This window comes from Lemur catta, chromosome 15, assembly GCF_020740605.2.
Source record: "Lemur catta isolate mLemCat1 chromosome 15, mLemCat1.pri, whole genome shotgun sequence".
Lineage (NCBI taxonomy): Eukaryota > Metazoa > Chordata > Mammalia > Primates > Lemuridae > Lemur > Lemur catta.
Window position 1 is genome coordinate 40024029 of NC_059142.1, and position 14511 is coordinate 40038539.

At 57.0% G+C, this 14511-nt stretch overlaps 2 protein-coding genes across 2 annotated transcripts; one reads left to right on the forward strand and one right to left on the reverse strand.

Moving 5' to 3' along the window:
* Nucleotides 1–108: 108 nt before the first annotated feature.
* Nucleotides 109–6698, reverse strand: VAT1 (vesicle amine transport 1). Its single transcript, XM_045526642.1, has 6 exons — nucleotides 6237–6698; nucleotides 3305–3512; nucleotides 2752–2922; nucleotides 2568–2657; nucleotides 1769–2010; nucleotides 109–1649 (listed from the first exon to the last, which is right to left on the reverse strand). The coding sequence occupies exons 1-6, from the start codon at nucleotides 6642–6644 to the stop codon at nucleotides 1569–1571; spliced, it is 1200 nt and encodes a 399-aa protein (XP_045382598.1). The 5' UTR covers nucleotides 6645–6698; the 3' UTR covers nucleotides 109–1568.
* A 1627-nt stretch (nucleotides 6699–8325) lies between these two features.
* RND2 (Rho family GTPase 2) lies at nucleotides 8326–14204 on the forward strand. Its single transcript, XM_045526645.1, has 5 exons — nucleotides 8326–8561; nucleotides 9039–9126; nucleotides 9945–10054; nucleotides 10809–10943; nucleotides 11177–14204. The coding sequence occupies exons 1-5, from the start codon at nucleotides 8460–8462 to the stop codon at nucleotides 11423–11425; spliced, it is 684 nt and encodes a 227-aa protein (XP_045382601.1). The 5' UTR covers nucleotides 8326–8459; the 3' UTR covers nucleotides 11426–14204.
* The last annotated feature ends 307 nt before the right edge of the window (nucleotides 14205–14511 follow it).

A 14511-nucleotide genomic window follows, 5' to 3' on the forward strand; every position in this document is an offset into this window, starting at 1 on the left:
ATTTGGGCACGGAAGGAGGCTGGGGGGAGGGAAGCAGCCCTGACCGGCCAGCAGCACTGGCCTTCCCCAGCTCCCCTGTCCCTCCACTCAGAGGCAACAACCAGGACCCAGGGTTTGGCTTTTTATTGACACAAACACAAAGGCAGCTGCGGTAATGGAGTGGGGTACACAAAAGCAAAAATCGCACTTCACAGGCCTCATTTAGACAATGAAGAGGCTGAGCCCATCCCCGCCACCTCCCATTCCAAGGGCTGGGGCAGTAACCCTCCCTAATCCCAGCTCAGCGAGCAGAGGAGTGACCCTCTGCCCAGGACATCCCCATTTTGGGCCCAGTGACCCAGGTCCTGACCACCCATCTCTGCACTCTCCTGCTCCACCTCCCACCAATGTAAACAAAGTTTGGGGCTGAGTTTAAAAAGCTGCCTCCCTGCTCTGAGAAGGCCTCGGGCCTCCCTTGACTGCAAGGGGAATGTGCTTTGATTTTTCACTTTGGTCCCAGAACAAGAAACAGACAGCATGGCCTCTCAGAGCTCTGGCTACTAAATGTCACACCTATCTGCAAGGCTGAGGAAGCTTCCCCACCTCTCTCCTCATCCACGGTAGACAGGACATGGCACAGACCATGAGGATGGTGGCTGCTCTTGCCCTGCCCCCAGGAGGCTAGGGGCTGGCCCCCACCCACTGGCACACACACAGATTTTTGGCAGTGTTGGGGGACTGGGGAGGAGTGAAACCCCAGCTCCACCAGAACGAGGAAGGCACTGGGGAGTTCAGGGGTGGAGAAGGAGGCGGGAGACAGCCCCCCAGCCCCTGCCACACACACAAGCACAGGTTTTCGTTGCTAAGGCACTGAGAACAAATCCAGAGAACTCAGTGAAGGGTGGGGGAGCTCTGTATCCCTCCCAGAGTCGTGACCTAGGGGAGCAGGTCTGATTCCTGCCCTTCCTGTAAGAGGCAGCCTTGGTTAAGAATGACAGAAAACCTGGAGGTGGAAGAAGCGCAATTGTGCTTAAGAAGTTGGGGACAGAGGACAAGGTCAGGGACTGGTCAGGCCCAGAGGTGGGCGCTGGTCGGCCCAGACTGAAGGGACACTAGGGAGAGACAGGTACATGCTGGACTGGCACAGACTGGCCCCGTATCCTGAGCTGACATTCCGATTCTTTGGGGAGGTGGTGGGGCAGAGGCAGGGGGAAGGTGAGGCAGCCGTGGAAACACACAGAACGGGGCGGGAGGGACTGGCTGATCTTGGCACAAAAGCAGCACAGCAGGCCCGGGGAAAGGGTGGGGGGCAGGAAGCAGCCGGCCTCCCTCTGACCCTCCCTGTCCCCTTGGCAGGGCCCAGACATCCAAGTGGTCACTTCCCAACCTCTTCCGAGGGCAGGAAGGGGGTGGGGGCAGCCCTGGCCAAAGAGAAAGAACAGGGCAGGGGAGCGGTCACAGCATGGAGACCTGCGGGGGATGAGGGCACAGCACTACGATGGAGGATGAAATGCGACAGTCTGATGGTCAACAGGACGTGGCTTCCCAACTTCCCCTTCCCAGGTCTCTAGGTCCCCCAGCCCCTTGCCCTAGTTCTTCTCCGGACCAGGAACCAACAGGACCTTGCCCACGTTCTTCTTCTCCTGCATCTGCTTCATGGCGTCAGCCACCTGGGGAGGAAGGGAAGTCGCTGCTCCCAGTGCCCTCCTCCTTCCAGGGACTCCTCCCCTGGGGACCCCAGCCCCCAAGGGTCCTACCCAGGCCCTCCCTGCACAGTCATCACACTCACCTTCTCGAAGGGCCAGACCGAGTCAATGTGGGGTTTGATGTGGCCCTGGTTGTACAGAGCCAGGAGGCGGGCCACCACGCCAGTGACCAGCTCCACCTCGCCGTCCAGGTAGCCCAGGTGGAAGCCACACACAGCCCGGTTGGCCTGCAGCAGCTGCAGAGCTGTCACGCTGAACTGATTCCACCACGTGCGGGCCAGGGCCATCAGGTTCCGCTTGGGGCCGGTCAGCAGGTTGGCCATCCCTGAGGGACAGGTGACATGGCCCATGGATCAGGTGCCAGGCACCTCCCTGTGTGTCTGAATCTATGCTCATCCGGCCCCTGTGGACCCCCTGTGATTATCCACACCAGTGCCGGGGACTGACAGTCAGGATAATTCCCAACCTGCTGGTTACCAGGCCCAAACCAACTCTGGCTGCTCAAAAATTGCTCTAACCTTTATGTGTTTATTTGTGTATGAAATATTTTTAAAATGAAAATGCACCTCGCCCAAGAAGCCCAGGGAGGTGGGACACAAGGAAGGCAGACTGGTTGTTCAGGAATAATCGCCAAACAGGGGCACAGAGATAACATAGAATTTACTATGACTCACAAGAAAAGCCAGAGAATGAACGTGTCTGGACCCAGGAGGCAGCAGTCTGAACGCAACATACAGGATCACTCCGAACCCTGATCTTCCCTCCAGGGCACCTGAGTCCCTGCCCCTTCCTCATTCAGAAGCCTTACACCCCTATATCCCACCCCTTAGGCCCACCTCCGGCCCCTAACATCCTCTCTCCATCCCCAGCCCACTAACTCACCATAGGTGATGACTTTGCCCAGGGGTTTGAGGAGGTTGTAGCCCTTGGCAGTATCTGACCCACCTAGAGGGTCCATCACGATGTCCACTCCTGTCACAGAGTAGGGGGAGCATTAGGATCAGCATTAGGATCCACAGATCTGGAGACCTCCTCCCTGTGCCCTCCCCTGTGCCCTGCCCCCCACCTTTGGGGGAGATCTTTTTGATCTCATCCACATAGTCGGTCGTGTGGTAGTCGATAGGGTGCGTGACCCCATTCTCCTTCAGTGCCTCGTGCTTGCTGGCCGAGGCTGTTCCAAACACTGTCACGTTCTCCACCGTACGGCACAGCTGCACAGCTGCCATGCCCACACCCCCTGCAGCAAGACACACGTAAGCTGGGGATTTGGAGTCATCTGGCCACCACTCTCTGTTCCAGCCTCCCAAGGACCCAGCCCATCACCTTTTTTGTCTAGGCTCATTTAGGGGCCCATGTCCAATTTTCATGATTGAGAACTGGGGGAGGGTGGCTGGCCAGGAGGGGGTGCAGGGTGAGGGCACGTTGCTAAGGATAGCACACCAGGCTGGACCTGGTGCCTGAATGTTACCACGGCAACTACACTGCAGAGGCCTCTGGGTGCCACAGGCCAAGGCAGCCTGCTGTTGCCATGACAACAGTCCAGACAGGCTGCAGGGAAGGGGCCTGGAAGCAAATCTGGGTGGGGTAAGGAGGGGGTTCAAAGGGAGGGGACCTGTCACCTGCAGCCATGTGTACCAAGACGCTGTGGCCAGGCCGTAGGTTGCCGAAGTCAAAGAGGACCATGTAGGCTGTGATGTAATTGACCAGCAAGGCAGCGGCTTCCTCAAAGGTCATGGCCTCAGGCATCAGAAAGGTGTGGGTCGCAGGTACAGTCACCTCCTCCTGCCACATCCCCGACCGGTTCAACACCATCACCCGGTCCCCTGCCTTGAAGAATGGAAGAAGAGCATCATTCAGTCACTCATTCATTCACCCACAGGCAATCTACTGACCTTCCACTAGGTACGAGACCCTCTTCTTACAGACAAAGTGGCAGTAGAAGCAGCAGTGGGAGTCACACTAATAATATCATCATCAACAACACCTCACCTTTACTGACTGCTGACTGAGGGCCAAGCCCAACTCCAAGTGCTTTACGTATAAATGTTCAAATAATCCTTACCTCAGCTCTTTGAGGTAGATACTATTCTTATCTCCATTGTACAGATCTCACATGTCACTATTGTGTAAGATCCCTGAACGCAAGAAGCTTACAGTTAGGGGAGCATGAAGTGCTGTTGAAGAGATCAAACTGCTTTGGTTACAAAAATGGGTTCCAGTGTTTACTACAGCATGACCTTGGGCAAATAAAAATTATTTAACCTTTTTGAGCTCTAGTTTTCTTATGTGTAAATTAGGGCAGTTATGAGGATTAAATGGGGAAAAAAATCATTCGATGATCTTTAGCACAATGTCTGGCACACAGTAATCATTTAGTAATGTTAGCTAATAATCATGATAACAATAGCAGCAAGGAGGGAAAGTCACATGATCCAATAACTGAAGGAAGAGGGCGGCATGAGGTAGGGGCCATACCAGAGTGCAGGTAAAGCTCTCTGAGCTCTTAGGGCTGGGTGTGATCACCTCAGAAATCGTGAGCTAGCACCGGGAACCCAGAGAACACCTTCACCCAGGGATGGTGCGGGAGAGGTGAGGGACAGGGAGAGCCACACAGTCCCCCCACCAGGAAAAGGCTTTTTCCCCCACCAGAACCTCTTTGTAGGAGGGGACGGGGGCAAAAAAAACAGAAACTTTTCCTCCAGGTTAGCAAGTGGGGTCAGGGAAGGGCAGGGGGAAGTGGGCATCTCAGGAGAAAGGAAGGCCTCTCTTCCCTCTCTGAAGAGTATGGACAGGGAGGTGTGGGTGCTGTTCCGGGACAATCCGGGTCTGTCTTGGTCCCTGCCAGGAATGATGAGAATTCTGTATATTAACGAGACTTAGGGTCTATGGGGAAGGGGGATGGGACTCCCACACATGCCCTTTTTCATGTCCTCAAACTCACATACTCCACCAAAGAGTGGCAGGTTGGGGTCTTTCCCTGCAAGTTCTGGCCTGAGATGAGGTCTGGGGGACAGAAGTCCTTTATCTGGGACTCAGGACTAGCAGGTGCAGAAACAACCCAGAAGAGCTGGGAAGAGTGCAGTGGTCAATTGAGGTCATGGCCAGATTTGGTGCAGAACAAATCTCACTTACCCTGGCTCATGCCTAACCCTCCACCCATCACAGATCAGGGCCACAGGACCCCTCCCCAGGCCAGATATCAGGAGGGAGGGAGGCAGGACAGAGGGAAGGCCCTCCCCACAGAATCCAGGCTCTTACATCAGATTCTTGCCCCGGACAGGATATCCTGTATTTACCAGGCGGAAAGTGTGGGGAGGGGAGGTTAGGTGGGTGGCCTTCAGCAGTAACATGAACTACAACTCTCTCTCCTCCCCTAAAATTCTTCTTAGCACCTTCTGAAGAGTGGGATTATTTAGAAGTCAGTGAGAGGGTGGGGCCAGAGCTGAATTCAGGCAGAAGCCCTGAAGGAGGAGCTGTTTGCAACAAATCCCGCTCTGGTAGCTGGGGCTGGCAGGTCTGGCTGCATCTGAGGGGCCTCTCTTGCAGGGGCCTGATTTGAAAAGAAACCCCTAAGCAAATGACTCATCTCCGGTTTCTCAGTTGATCATTGGAACTCTCCGGTGTCCAGGGCTGTGGCCAAGATTAATGATAAATGAGAAGGAGAAACAGACTGGCAGAGCTGGGCCAACCTGCTCACAGTGCCACACCTCCCCACTCCAGTCCAAATCCCCGACAGACACCAGGGTTTCTGAAATGGGGGTCCTCCTGGCTACGAAGGCAGAGCGGGGTTCCGCCCGGATGTTCCCAAGGGCGGCCCCGGGTCGTGGCCCGATGACTGAGTCACAGGAGGAGGAGATACTGCAGTCACGGGAGACAGAGTCCAAAACAAAGATCCGTTGACCCAATCCCACCTCCCCCACCCCAAACCCAGACTGGCAGTCTAAGGCCGGTAGCGGTGGGGGACCAAGGCTCCCTCTCCTCCATGATGGGCGTGTCTCGTCTCTTTGGCCCGGCTGGGGAGGGGCCGCCTCACACCCCCGCAGACCACGGGGCTGCATGTGACTAGGGCTCTGGCACGGCCGCTGTGCCCCCGCCCAACCCTGACTACACAGCTCCTCAAGCTCCCTCAGGGAAAGGGGGCACCAACCGCCATTCACGGCCACAGACCACAATTACCCAGGGAGTGTTTGGTGGGCAGGGGTACAGGTGTGGTTTTAATGGGGGGGGTGCGGGAGGCAGGGTCATTGCGCGCATGCGCATAGGCGCCTTATTGTTTCCCCCTCCCCACCACCACCACCGCCACCGCCGCCTCTTCTGGGCGGCGGCGCCCACAACTAAAAATGGTTGGGGAAGGGGCGATAATTCCATCTCCCTCACTAAATAAGTCCCGTCCTCCAGGAGCCCCAAAACATAAATTCCTTCCCTACGTTCGCCATGCCCGTCCACCCAGGTCCGTGCCAGCTTCTCCCGCCCTGCCACACCCCCGGCGCCCTCCCACTCGTGCCCTCTGTTCGGTGGCCTGCGCAGCCCTCCCTGCCCTGCCCCGCTCACCTTGCGGTCACTGACTCCCTCGCCCACGGCGATCACGACGCCCGCGCCCTCCATGCCCGGAGTGACAGGCAGCGGCGGCAGCCGGTCGTACAGCCCCTGCCGGGCCATGAGGTCGGCGAAGTTGAGCCCGCAGGCCCGGACGCGCAGCGTCAGCTGGCCGGGCTCGGGGGCCGGGGGCGCCGCGGGCCGGCTCTGCAGCTTCACCTTGTCATAGCCGCCGAAACCGGTGAGCACTAGGCTGCGCAAAGGCGGCGGCGAGGCGGCAGCCGCCCCTTCCTGAGCCGCCGGCTGCTGGGGGTCGTTCGCTGCCTCGGCCTTCGGAGGCTGCGAAGAGGCGTCTTCCCCGACCCCTGCCTCGGCCGCCGCCTCCACGGTGGCCGCCTCGGCTGCCTCTCTCTCCGCCGACATGACTGGGACTCCCGACGTGTGAGCACAGCTGGACCGCGAGTGCGCAGCTGGGGAGGGCGGGGCGCGCGTCGGGAGGAGCCTTGGCCGCGCGCTCCAGCGGGCGGGGCGGGGCGCCGGGCCGGGGCGGGGCCTCGCGCTCAGACTTAAAGGGCCAGGGCCGCCGCTGCACTGGCCACAAGAACGCGACAAAAAGACCAGGAACGACGGGGAACAGATACTCGTAAGGACATGTTTGCGATCATGCAGACTGTGATTTGCAAACTAAAAACTATGTTAAGGGGGCCAGGCGCGGTGGCTCACGCCTGTAATCCTAGCACTCTGGGAGGCCCAGATGGAAGGATCGCTTGAGCTCAGGGGTTCTAGACCAGCCTGAGCAAGAGTGACACCGTCCATACAAAAATAGAAAAATTAGCCGCGCGTCGTGGTGCGCGCCTGTAGTCCCAGACACTCGGGAGACTGAGGCAGGAGCATCACTGGAGCCCTGGAGTTTGAGGTTGCTGTGGGCTGTGATGAGACCACTGCACTCCAGCAATCCTAAAACAGGTTTACATCAGATTTGGGGAGCCAGCCACCTGTGGACTGGAGCCCAACTAAGTTGTGCTTCAGACCCTGACTCTACACATAACCCACGCAGGGATGAGACTTCCAATCAGTGGTCTTGCAGTGGCAAACTAGGAACATGGAGACTGAGATTTTAAAACTTTCTATTTGACTTTGGTTAATGCTTTCTGCGTCCTTTTCCCTTCTGTAAAATGGTGTTGATGTTGCGTGTTCCAGTCATCTTTACAGGGTCATTTAGGACAATATAAAATTAAACCGAATATCCTCAATATAAGGAAGCACTTTTAAAAAGTAAAAGATGGCATGCAAATGCAAAACAGTGATTTTATAATTGTTAGACTCAGAATCAAGCCTGCAATGACTTTTGGGGTTGTCTCTGGCTTCAATAGGGCTGTCACTCTGGCAGTTGTATCTTTCTCTTCTTCCTCCCCATCTCCGTCTCCCCAAGCATCCACCAGAGGACGCAGCTCCCCAAAAACTTTCCACCCAGCGCTTGGCTGGAGGAGCTCAGTCCACGCTTCGCCGTTAGTCCAGGCCCGCTGTTAAGTCACCACAGCCCCAGAACCAGCCGCCCGTTGCCATGGGGACGGAAAGCTATGATGTCACCCCTGTCCGGGTGCGTGTGTTGGAGTTCATCCTCGCATTTCCCCAAGACCCCCTGCCGGGACATGAGAGTGGAGGCGGGAGAAAAAACCAAAAAGACTCCTTCCTTGCCCTGCTATCTTTCGCCCCCCTGTGTTCAAGAAGTGGATGGCTGCCACCGCGCGTGTCCGCACTAGCACACCTGCGTGCACGCGTGAGCACACAGAAGGCCCTAACCTCGCGCGTGTGCCGCTCACACCTTAACCCTCAGAACTTCAGCCGAACTCCTCCCTGCCCCTATCCCCAAAGAAGTCAAATAAGCCCGGTCCGCCCCGCCCCAAACCGGCGAGGTCCCTTAGACCACAGCAGCAAGCTGTAGCCGTGCTCCGGGGCCTCGGATCCCCGGCCTGGGTTCCCAGGGCTCCGCCCAGCTCCTCTGGGCCCCGCCCCCCGGCCGCGCGGGTGGGAGGCGGGGCCGGGGGCGCGGCCGCCGGGCTGGGGGCGGGGCGGAGGGGGGGCCGCGGCCCCGGGCGGGGGCTCGGCGCGGGCCCGCGAGATGCCGGTGTCGGCGGCCCGAGCGGCTGCAGCTGCAGCGGCGGGGGAGGTGGCGGCAGCGGCGGCGGCGGGGCCCGGGAGGGGGCTGGCGTGGGGGGCCGGCGCGTAGCCGGGACTATGGAGGGGCAGAGCGGTCGCTGCAAGATCGTGGTGGTGGGAGACGCAGAGTGCGGCAAGACGGCGCTGCTGCAGGTGTTCGCCAAGGACGCCTACCCCGGGGTGAGGGACCCGCGTCTTGGGAGCGGGGCGCTAAGGCAGCTGGGGGTGGATGACAGGGGCCCGGGGGACGGATGGAAACGAGTGCCAGGGTAACCAGGGACAAGAGACCGGGGCTCGGAGGGCCGGGGGGTGGCGTTGGGGGCTCTGGAAGGACTGCAGAGGATTGGGGTGGGAGGAATTAGGGAGCAGGGTGAGATGGATGGGGTTTGGGAGAACCAGAAGAGGAGCGCGGGGGGAATGTCGGAGTCCTGGGCAACGGACAGAGGAAGAACTAAGGGGCTGAAGGGACCGGGCTAGGGTCTGGGAGCCTACCAGGGATTTCTTGGAGGCAGCAGCTCCCGGGGATCTCCCCTTTGCTCAATCCCAGACCAACTTGTGTCCAGGGGCTGGGCTGGACTGGGTGTGGAAGTGAGGAGGGCATTTGTCTGGGGTGAGGACTGGAGAGAGGATCTTATCTGGACCCATCTGTGTCTGCAGAGTTATGTCCCCACCGTGTTTGAGAACTACACCGCGAGCTTTGAGATCGACAAGCGTCGCATTGAGCTCAACATGTGGGACACTTCAGGTAGCCAAGTCCCCTGGGGTCACCCTGACTTCCAGGGCCGCTCACCCTGACCTGTGCCTTGGTTAGACCCTTAGGTTCCAGGTCAGCCCAACTCATCCATCCAATTCTAGGAGAAAGGAAAAATCAATTTTCTGCTTAAAGCCAGGGAAACTGAGGCAGGGCTCGCTGAGCCTGACAAAAACCATATTCTGGAAAGACTAGTATCTGAGCCCCTCAGCTGGGTTCTGCCTACCTGGGAAAATTGGGAAGGAATGGCTTTTATTTTGGAACATGTTTCTTAGGACATGGGACTGGGTTTAGAAAAGACATTTAGAATTTCCTGGGTGGGGAGGTGGGCAGGGGAACCATTTCTCTACACTGTCTACACTGGACTAGAGAGATCTGAGGTCAAGTCCTCAGAGAGGGAGAGTGCTTTCCCTGCCCCTCTTCCTCCTCTCCCTCCCTCCAAAATGGGGAGGGTTTTTATTTTTATATGAGTTCCCTGGAGGGCTTTAGATGTCTGTCAAAGCCCAGAAAGCACATGTAAAATTTTGTGAGAATGTCCACGGATTTCATGAGCTTCTCAAAGGGGTCCAAAACTCAGAAGAGATTCAGAATTGCTACTTTTAGAGAAAGCCCTAGGGAAGCAGAGAGCTTTGTCCCACCCTCTCACATCCCCTGTGCCTGCTTCCCTCCTTGGGAAACACGGATGCCAAGAAGGGTATTGGTGATTGCTCCCAGCACTCCTTGACCAGGACTTCTAAGGTCGCCCATTCCTTTCCAGGCCTGCCACCCATTCAGTCCTCTCATCTGTCCCTTCACTCTGTGTCTTCCCTCAGGTTCCTCTTACTATGATAATGTCCGGCCTCTGGCCTACCCTGATTCTGACGCTGTGCTCATCTGCTTCGACATTAGCCGACCAGAAACACTGGACAGTGTCCTCAAGAAGGTGGGAGCCTGGGGAAGCTGGACTGAGGGGGACTGGATCCCATGGTCCTGACACATGAGCCAGGAGGAGGGGCGTGATGGCTGGGGCATGGCCATCAGCTGGATAGTGGGTGAAGTCCTCATCAGTCCCTAACCCTGCCCCACCCCCACCTTCCCACCTCCCACTTCTGAAAATCAGTCCCCAGAGCTGGATGCAGCTCTGGGGGAGACCGGGGAGAGAAGGGAGGGGTACTCCAGGGATTCCTTATCTGCTCTTCCATCTCCTTGAGGATGGGAGCCCTAGATGGAAGGTATGGGAATGCTGATCCCTCGCTCAAGAAAGCCCTGTGGCCTCCTCTCCAGGCCCCCATTTCCATGAGAAAAGCCCCTAGTGAATGGACAGAAGTCAGCAAGGGCAGCCCCAGTTCCCAGGTGGGGGAGGGGAGGGTGAGATGGGTCTGTTTCCAGGAGAGAGTATGTGAAAGGGCAGAGGGAATGGGAAGGTTCCATGCTGGCAGACCCCTCACGGGCACTGAGGGAGAAGGAAGGCCCTGATTCATCAGCCCCACCCCATCCCTCTTCTCCCTTTCTCTCTCACCCCATCCTACTCTGACCCAAGCCTACCATTCCTACCTCCTGCCTGACATGGAAGAGTGCAGAGGGATGCCTGGCTTCTGCGTGCTGTGAGAAGGAAGGGCATGCTGCTGGCATAGAACAGGGGTTCACCCTGTGTCTCCTGTGACCCCTTCACAACTCTATTTTCTTCCCCCAAATAGTGGCAAGGGGAGACTCAGGAGTTTTGCCCCAATGCCAAGGTTGTGCTGGTTGGCTGTAAGCTGGACATGCGGACTGACCTGGCCACTCTGAGGGAGCTGTCCAAGCAGAGACTTATCCCTGTGACACATGAGCAGGTGGGTCCCTTGACCTCTGAGCTAAGCCCAGACTAGACCTTTCACCTCTACCCCTACCAATCTCTGATTTGAAACCACCCTTTCTGACTGATCCCTTGCCATGGCGTCTAACCTCCGACCTGATCCCTTGACCACCCCCAGCTCTGACCTTCAACCCCAGCCCACAGCCTCTATTCTCCTTGCTGAGCTGCAGCCTAAGCCCTATAACTTTCTCCCATGTACTTCTCTTCCAGGGCTCTGTGCTGGCCAAGCAGGTGGGGGCCGTGTCCTACGTTGAATGCTCCTCTCGGTCTTCTGAGCGCAGTGTCAGGGATGTTTTCCACGTGGCGACAGTGGCCTCCCTTGGCCGTGGTCATAGGCAGCTGCGCCGTACTGACTCACGTCGGGGACTGCAGCGATCTGCTCAGTTGTCAGGACGGCCAGACCGGGGGAATGAGGGAGAGATACACAAGGATCGAGCCAAGAGCTGCAACCTCATGTGAGGGGCCAGGGTGGGGGAGAACATGCGGAGGGGTGGTGAGGGGCACAGTTGTGCTCCTGCCTGCACCTTGGGCTTTCTGATACTGGCTGGGAGGTCAGAGCAAGTAATTCTCCTGGGCAGGGGTGCTGGAGGGTAGAAGGGTGTCACCATCCCCCACATCCTCATCCCCATCCTCTCCAGTGGAAGTTGAGGGAACTAACAGAGCAGGCATGCGGGGAATGAACTGGGATGGGGCAGGTGGGGGTTAGGGAAGCTGGCATCAAACAGTGACCTTGGTTAAATCTCCTCCCCCGCCCCCCCCCCCCCGGCCCCTAGTCCTCATATGCTGGTCCTGGATTCCTTCACTAAGGAAAGTGTCCATTCTGTGATCTTCTCTCTTCCTTTCCTCTCACCTCTACAGCTGTTCTCACACATCCTAACCTCCATGCAACATGCACTAAAGTAAAAATGAGATGCCTGTCCCCTCATCAACCCACCAGCCCTAGCTCCTCCCCTTCCCCAGTAGTCCCCAATAAAGCCCACGTCCATGGAAAACGGCTGTGGCTTTAGTTTTGTTGCTTTTAAAAAAAAACCAATCTACCAATCTCTAGCAGCAGAAGGGAAAGTTAGACATCAGAGGGAACTTTCCTGTCCATGTCTACAGGTGGAGGAGAGGAAAAAGCCATGGGTTGGATCAGAAGTGTCCTTTTAGGAGCCAGAGGGGGGAGATTGAGATGTTTTGGGACTGTTCATCCCAGTTAATGAGGTGGACAATCCTCCGGCCATTTGGGGGTTCTAGAGTGGACTGATGTGCAATTTCCCAGCATTACTCAACCCGGGGTTCCTGCTCACCATTTCCTCCCCTGGCCTGGAGCCTGCTGCTGCCCTGGAGATTGTGGAGGATAGGGAGGGCATTGAAAGCCTCCACAACACAAAAGCTGACCCTCTGCAGGGCAAAGTTTCCCAAGGGGTTAGCAGTTTGATTCTGGGGTCCCCAGAGGCAGGGGCTCTCTCCCTCCTTCCATCCTGAGCTCCGTGGTGATTTTCAGGGAGCATCGCTGTGAGTTTAGGGTCACCCCTACCCATCCCTTAGAGAAGGAAAGTTGGTGGAGGGGAGGGCCAGAAGGCTTGTTGTCAGGAAGGACAGTGCTGGTCTGTTTTCTCGGGAGTCGGATTTCAGATTGTCCTGTATTCCCTCCCTGGCTCTGGTCCCACTGGCCTCTTTTCGGTGACATTCTCCCCCAGGAACCATCCCTGGCTCTCCCCTCCCCCAGCCCCAGCCAGTTCTCCCAGACACACTCTAGGAGAGACCTCGCTGTCCTGTCTACTGGGATCCCACCCTAATTTACAGCCCATCCCTCCCTCATTCATGCAGCAAATAGGTACTGAGCACCAAGTGTGCACTGCACACCTGCTTGGGAACATGCAAGGACCAGTGTCTGAGCTTCTGGGGGCCAACCCAGTGGGGAAGAGAGGTACCCTAGGCATGAGGGTGCCTGGGCTGAAGGATGTTTGCACACGTAGAGGGTGTTGTGGGAGCTCCTTGCAGCGTGGGAAGCCAGTCCTCTGAGTCAGCTCTTGAGGGTCGAAGAGGAGTTTGCCAGGCAGAGAAAGGGTAGGAAAGGCAGTCTGGGCAGAGGGCACAGCATGTGGACGGGCGTGGAGATGAGAAGGAGCATGGCACTGTGGGGGCTCCTGTGGCAAGGAGCAGACAGGGCTGGGAGGGAACACCGAGGCTGCTGCAGGGCCCACGCAGGAACCAGGACTTCACTCTGAGGAGTGAGGAGCCACCAAGGATTTCAAGCAGAGAGTGAAATGATCAGATTTGTTTTTGGATAGATGGTTATCTGTTTTAGGTATGGGGGGGACTGAGGGATTTGACCCTGAGATGTGCCATTTAGAATAGCTTCTCCTTTCCCCATGCCAGGCCTCAGGTCTTGAGAGGAAGGGAAATGCCAAGCCTTCCCTGGCACGCGTGCACACACACACACACTTGCACGCAGGACTCCTGTCCTGGTCTGTCTCAGCCAATCTCAAGGACTCTAGGATAACTTCAAGGGCACTTGAAACTATCTAAGTGCCCTTGGATAGCCACCCCCTCAAACCGAGACCTGGTTAGGGACTGACTCTGACACTGTCCTCAAGGACCCTGGTCCTGGGCATGAGGTGCAGGAGAGGGCTGGGGGTCCCAGGCCCAGCCAGGTGGATGTCATCTGTCTCGGAGGATTGACCCTTCCCTCACAGGGACCTGCCATAAAAATTGACTTGGGATTTTTGGCCGAGTGGCTTGTCTTTTCCACTTTGGACTTGTCTATACAAAGCAGGCTCAAGCCTGCAGCCACCAAAGTGTGGAGTGTTTGTGGCCCTTTCTTCTCCTAGCCTCCCTCTCCTGCCATGTGTGCTCAGGGAATGCAAACGAATTTCAATATCTGCGGAAAGCAAACTTAATTATGAAGATAAATCAGCTGGAGGAACCCCCAAAGTTTAGTACATTTCCAGTACCACTGGGAACAGATTTTGGTCCCCTCTGCAGATCTGGGCTGCCCTGCGTTTTATTTCCAGGGGAGGAGGCTGTGCCTCTGGGCTGAGGAGCTCCGTGGGTGGGAGGAGGGAATGAGGCAGATCCTCAAAGGCCCCTGCAGGCTGGAAGGAGGGGACTTACTCCTGCCCCCACCCCAGATGCAGGAGTCAGACCCAGCTTCCTCCTCTGCAGCTGTTTCCCCCACAAATTAGACACTCGTTTGGGAAACAATGTAGCCTCGTTAATCATTTAATGAAATAAACAACTGATCACGCTGTGATGCTGCCAGTGTTTCTTAACCTAGGCAATCAGCCTGCCTGGGAGGGAGGGGGTGGGGGACAGAGGGGGACTCAGTCTAACCCCTGAAACACTTGAGCTGTGAGTGGTCCCCTTGTGACTCCAGCTCTCCCAGAAGGGGCAGTCATGGAAAGAGCTTAAGGTTTGGAGACAGAAGTCTGAGGGCCTGGGTCCAGCCCTGCTGGCTCCTCTCTGGGGAACCTTTGGCGAGTCCCAGCATCTTTCTGAACCTCAGTTTTCACACCTAGAAAAGGGGGCTGATCACCATGTCTACTTCATGGTGTCTTTAT

Coding starts and splice junctions, on each gene's coding strand:
- RND2 (XM_045526645.1), top strand. CDS start 8,460: ATGGAGGGGCAGAGCGGTCGCTGCAAGATCGTGGTGGTGGGAGACGCA. Junction 9,127..9,944: donor CAACATGTGGGACACTTCAG/GTAGCCAAGTCC, acceptor GTCTTCCCTCAG/GTTCCTCTTACTATGATAAT. Junction 10,944..11,176: donor TCCCTGTGACACATGAGCAG/GTGGGTCCCTTG, acceptor CTTCTCTTCCAG/GGCTCTGTGCTGGCCAAGCA.
- VAT1 (XM_045526642.1), bottom strand. CDS start 6,644: ATGTCGGCGGAGAGAGAGGCAGCCGAGGCGGCCACCGTGGAGGCGGCG. Junction 3,513..6,236: donor AGGGAGTCAGTGACCGCAAG/GTGAGCGGGGCA, acceptor CCATTCTTCAAG/GCAGGGGACCGGGTGATGGT. Junction 1,650..1,768: donor CGGTCTGGCCCTTCGAGAAG/GTGAGTGTGATG, acceptor CTTCCTCCCCAG/GTGGCTGACGCCATGAAGCA.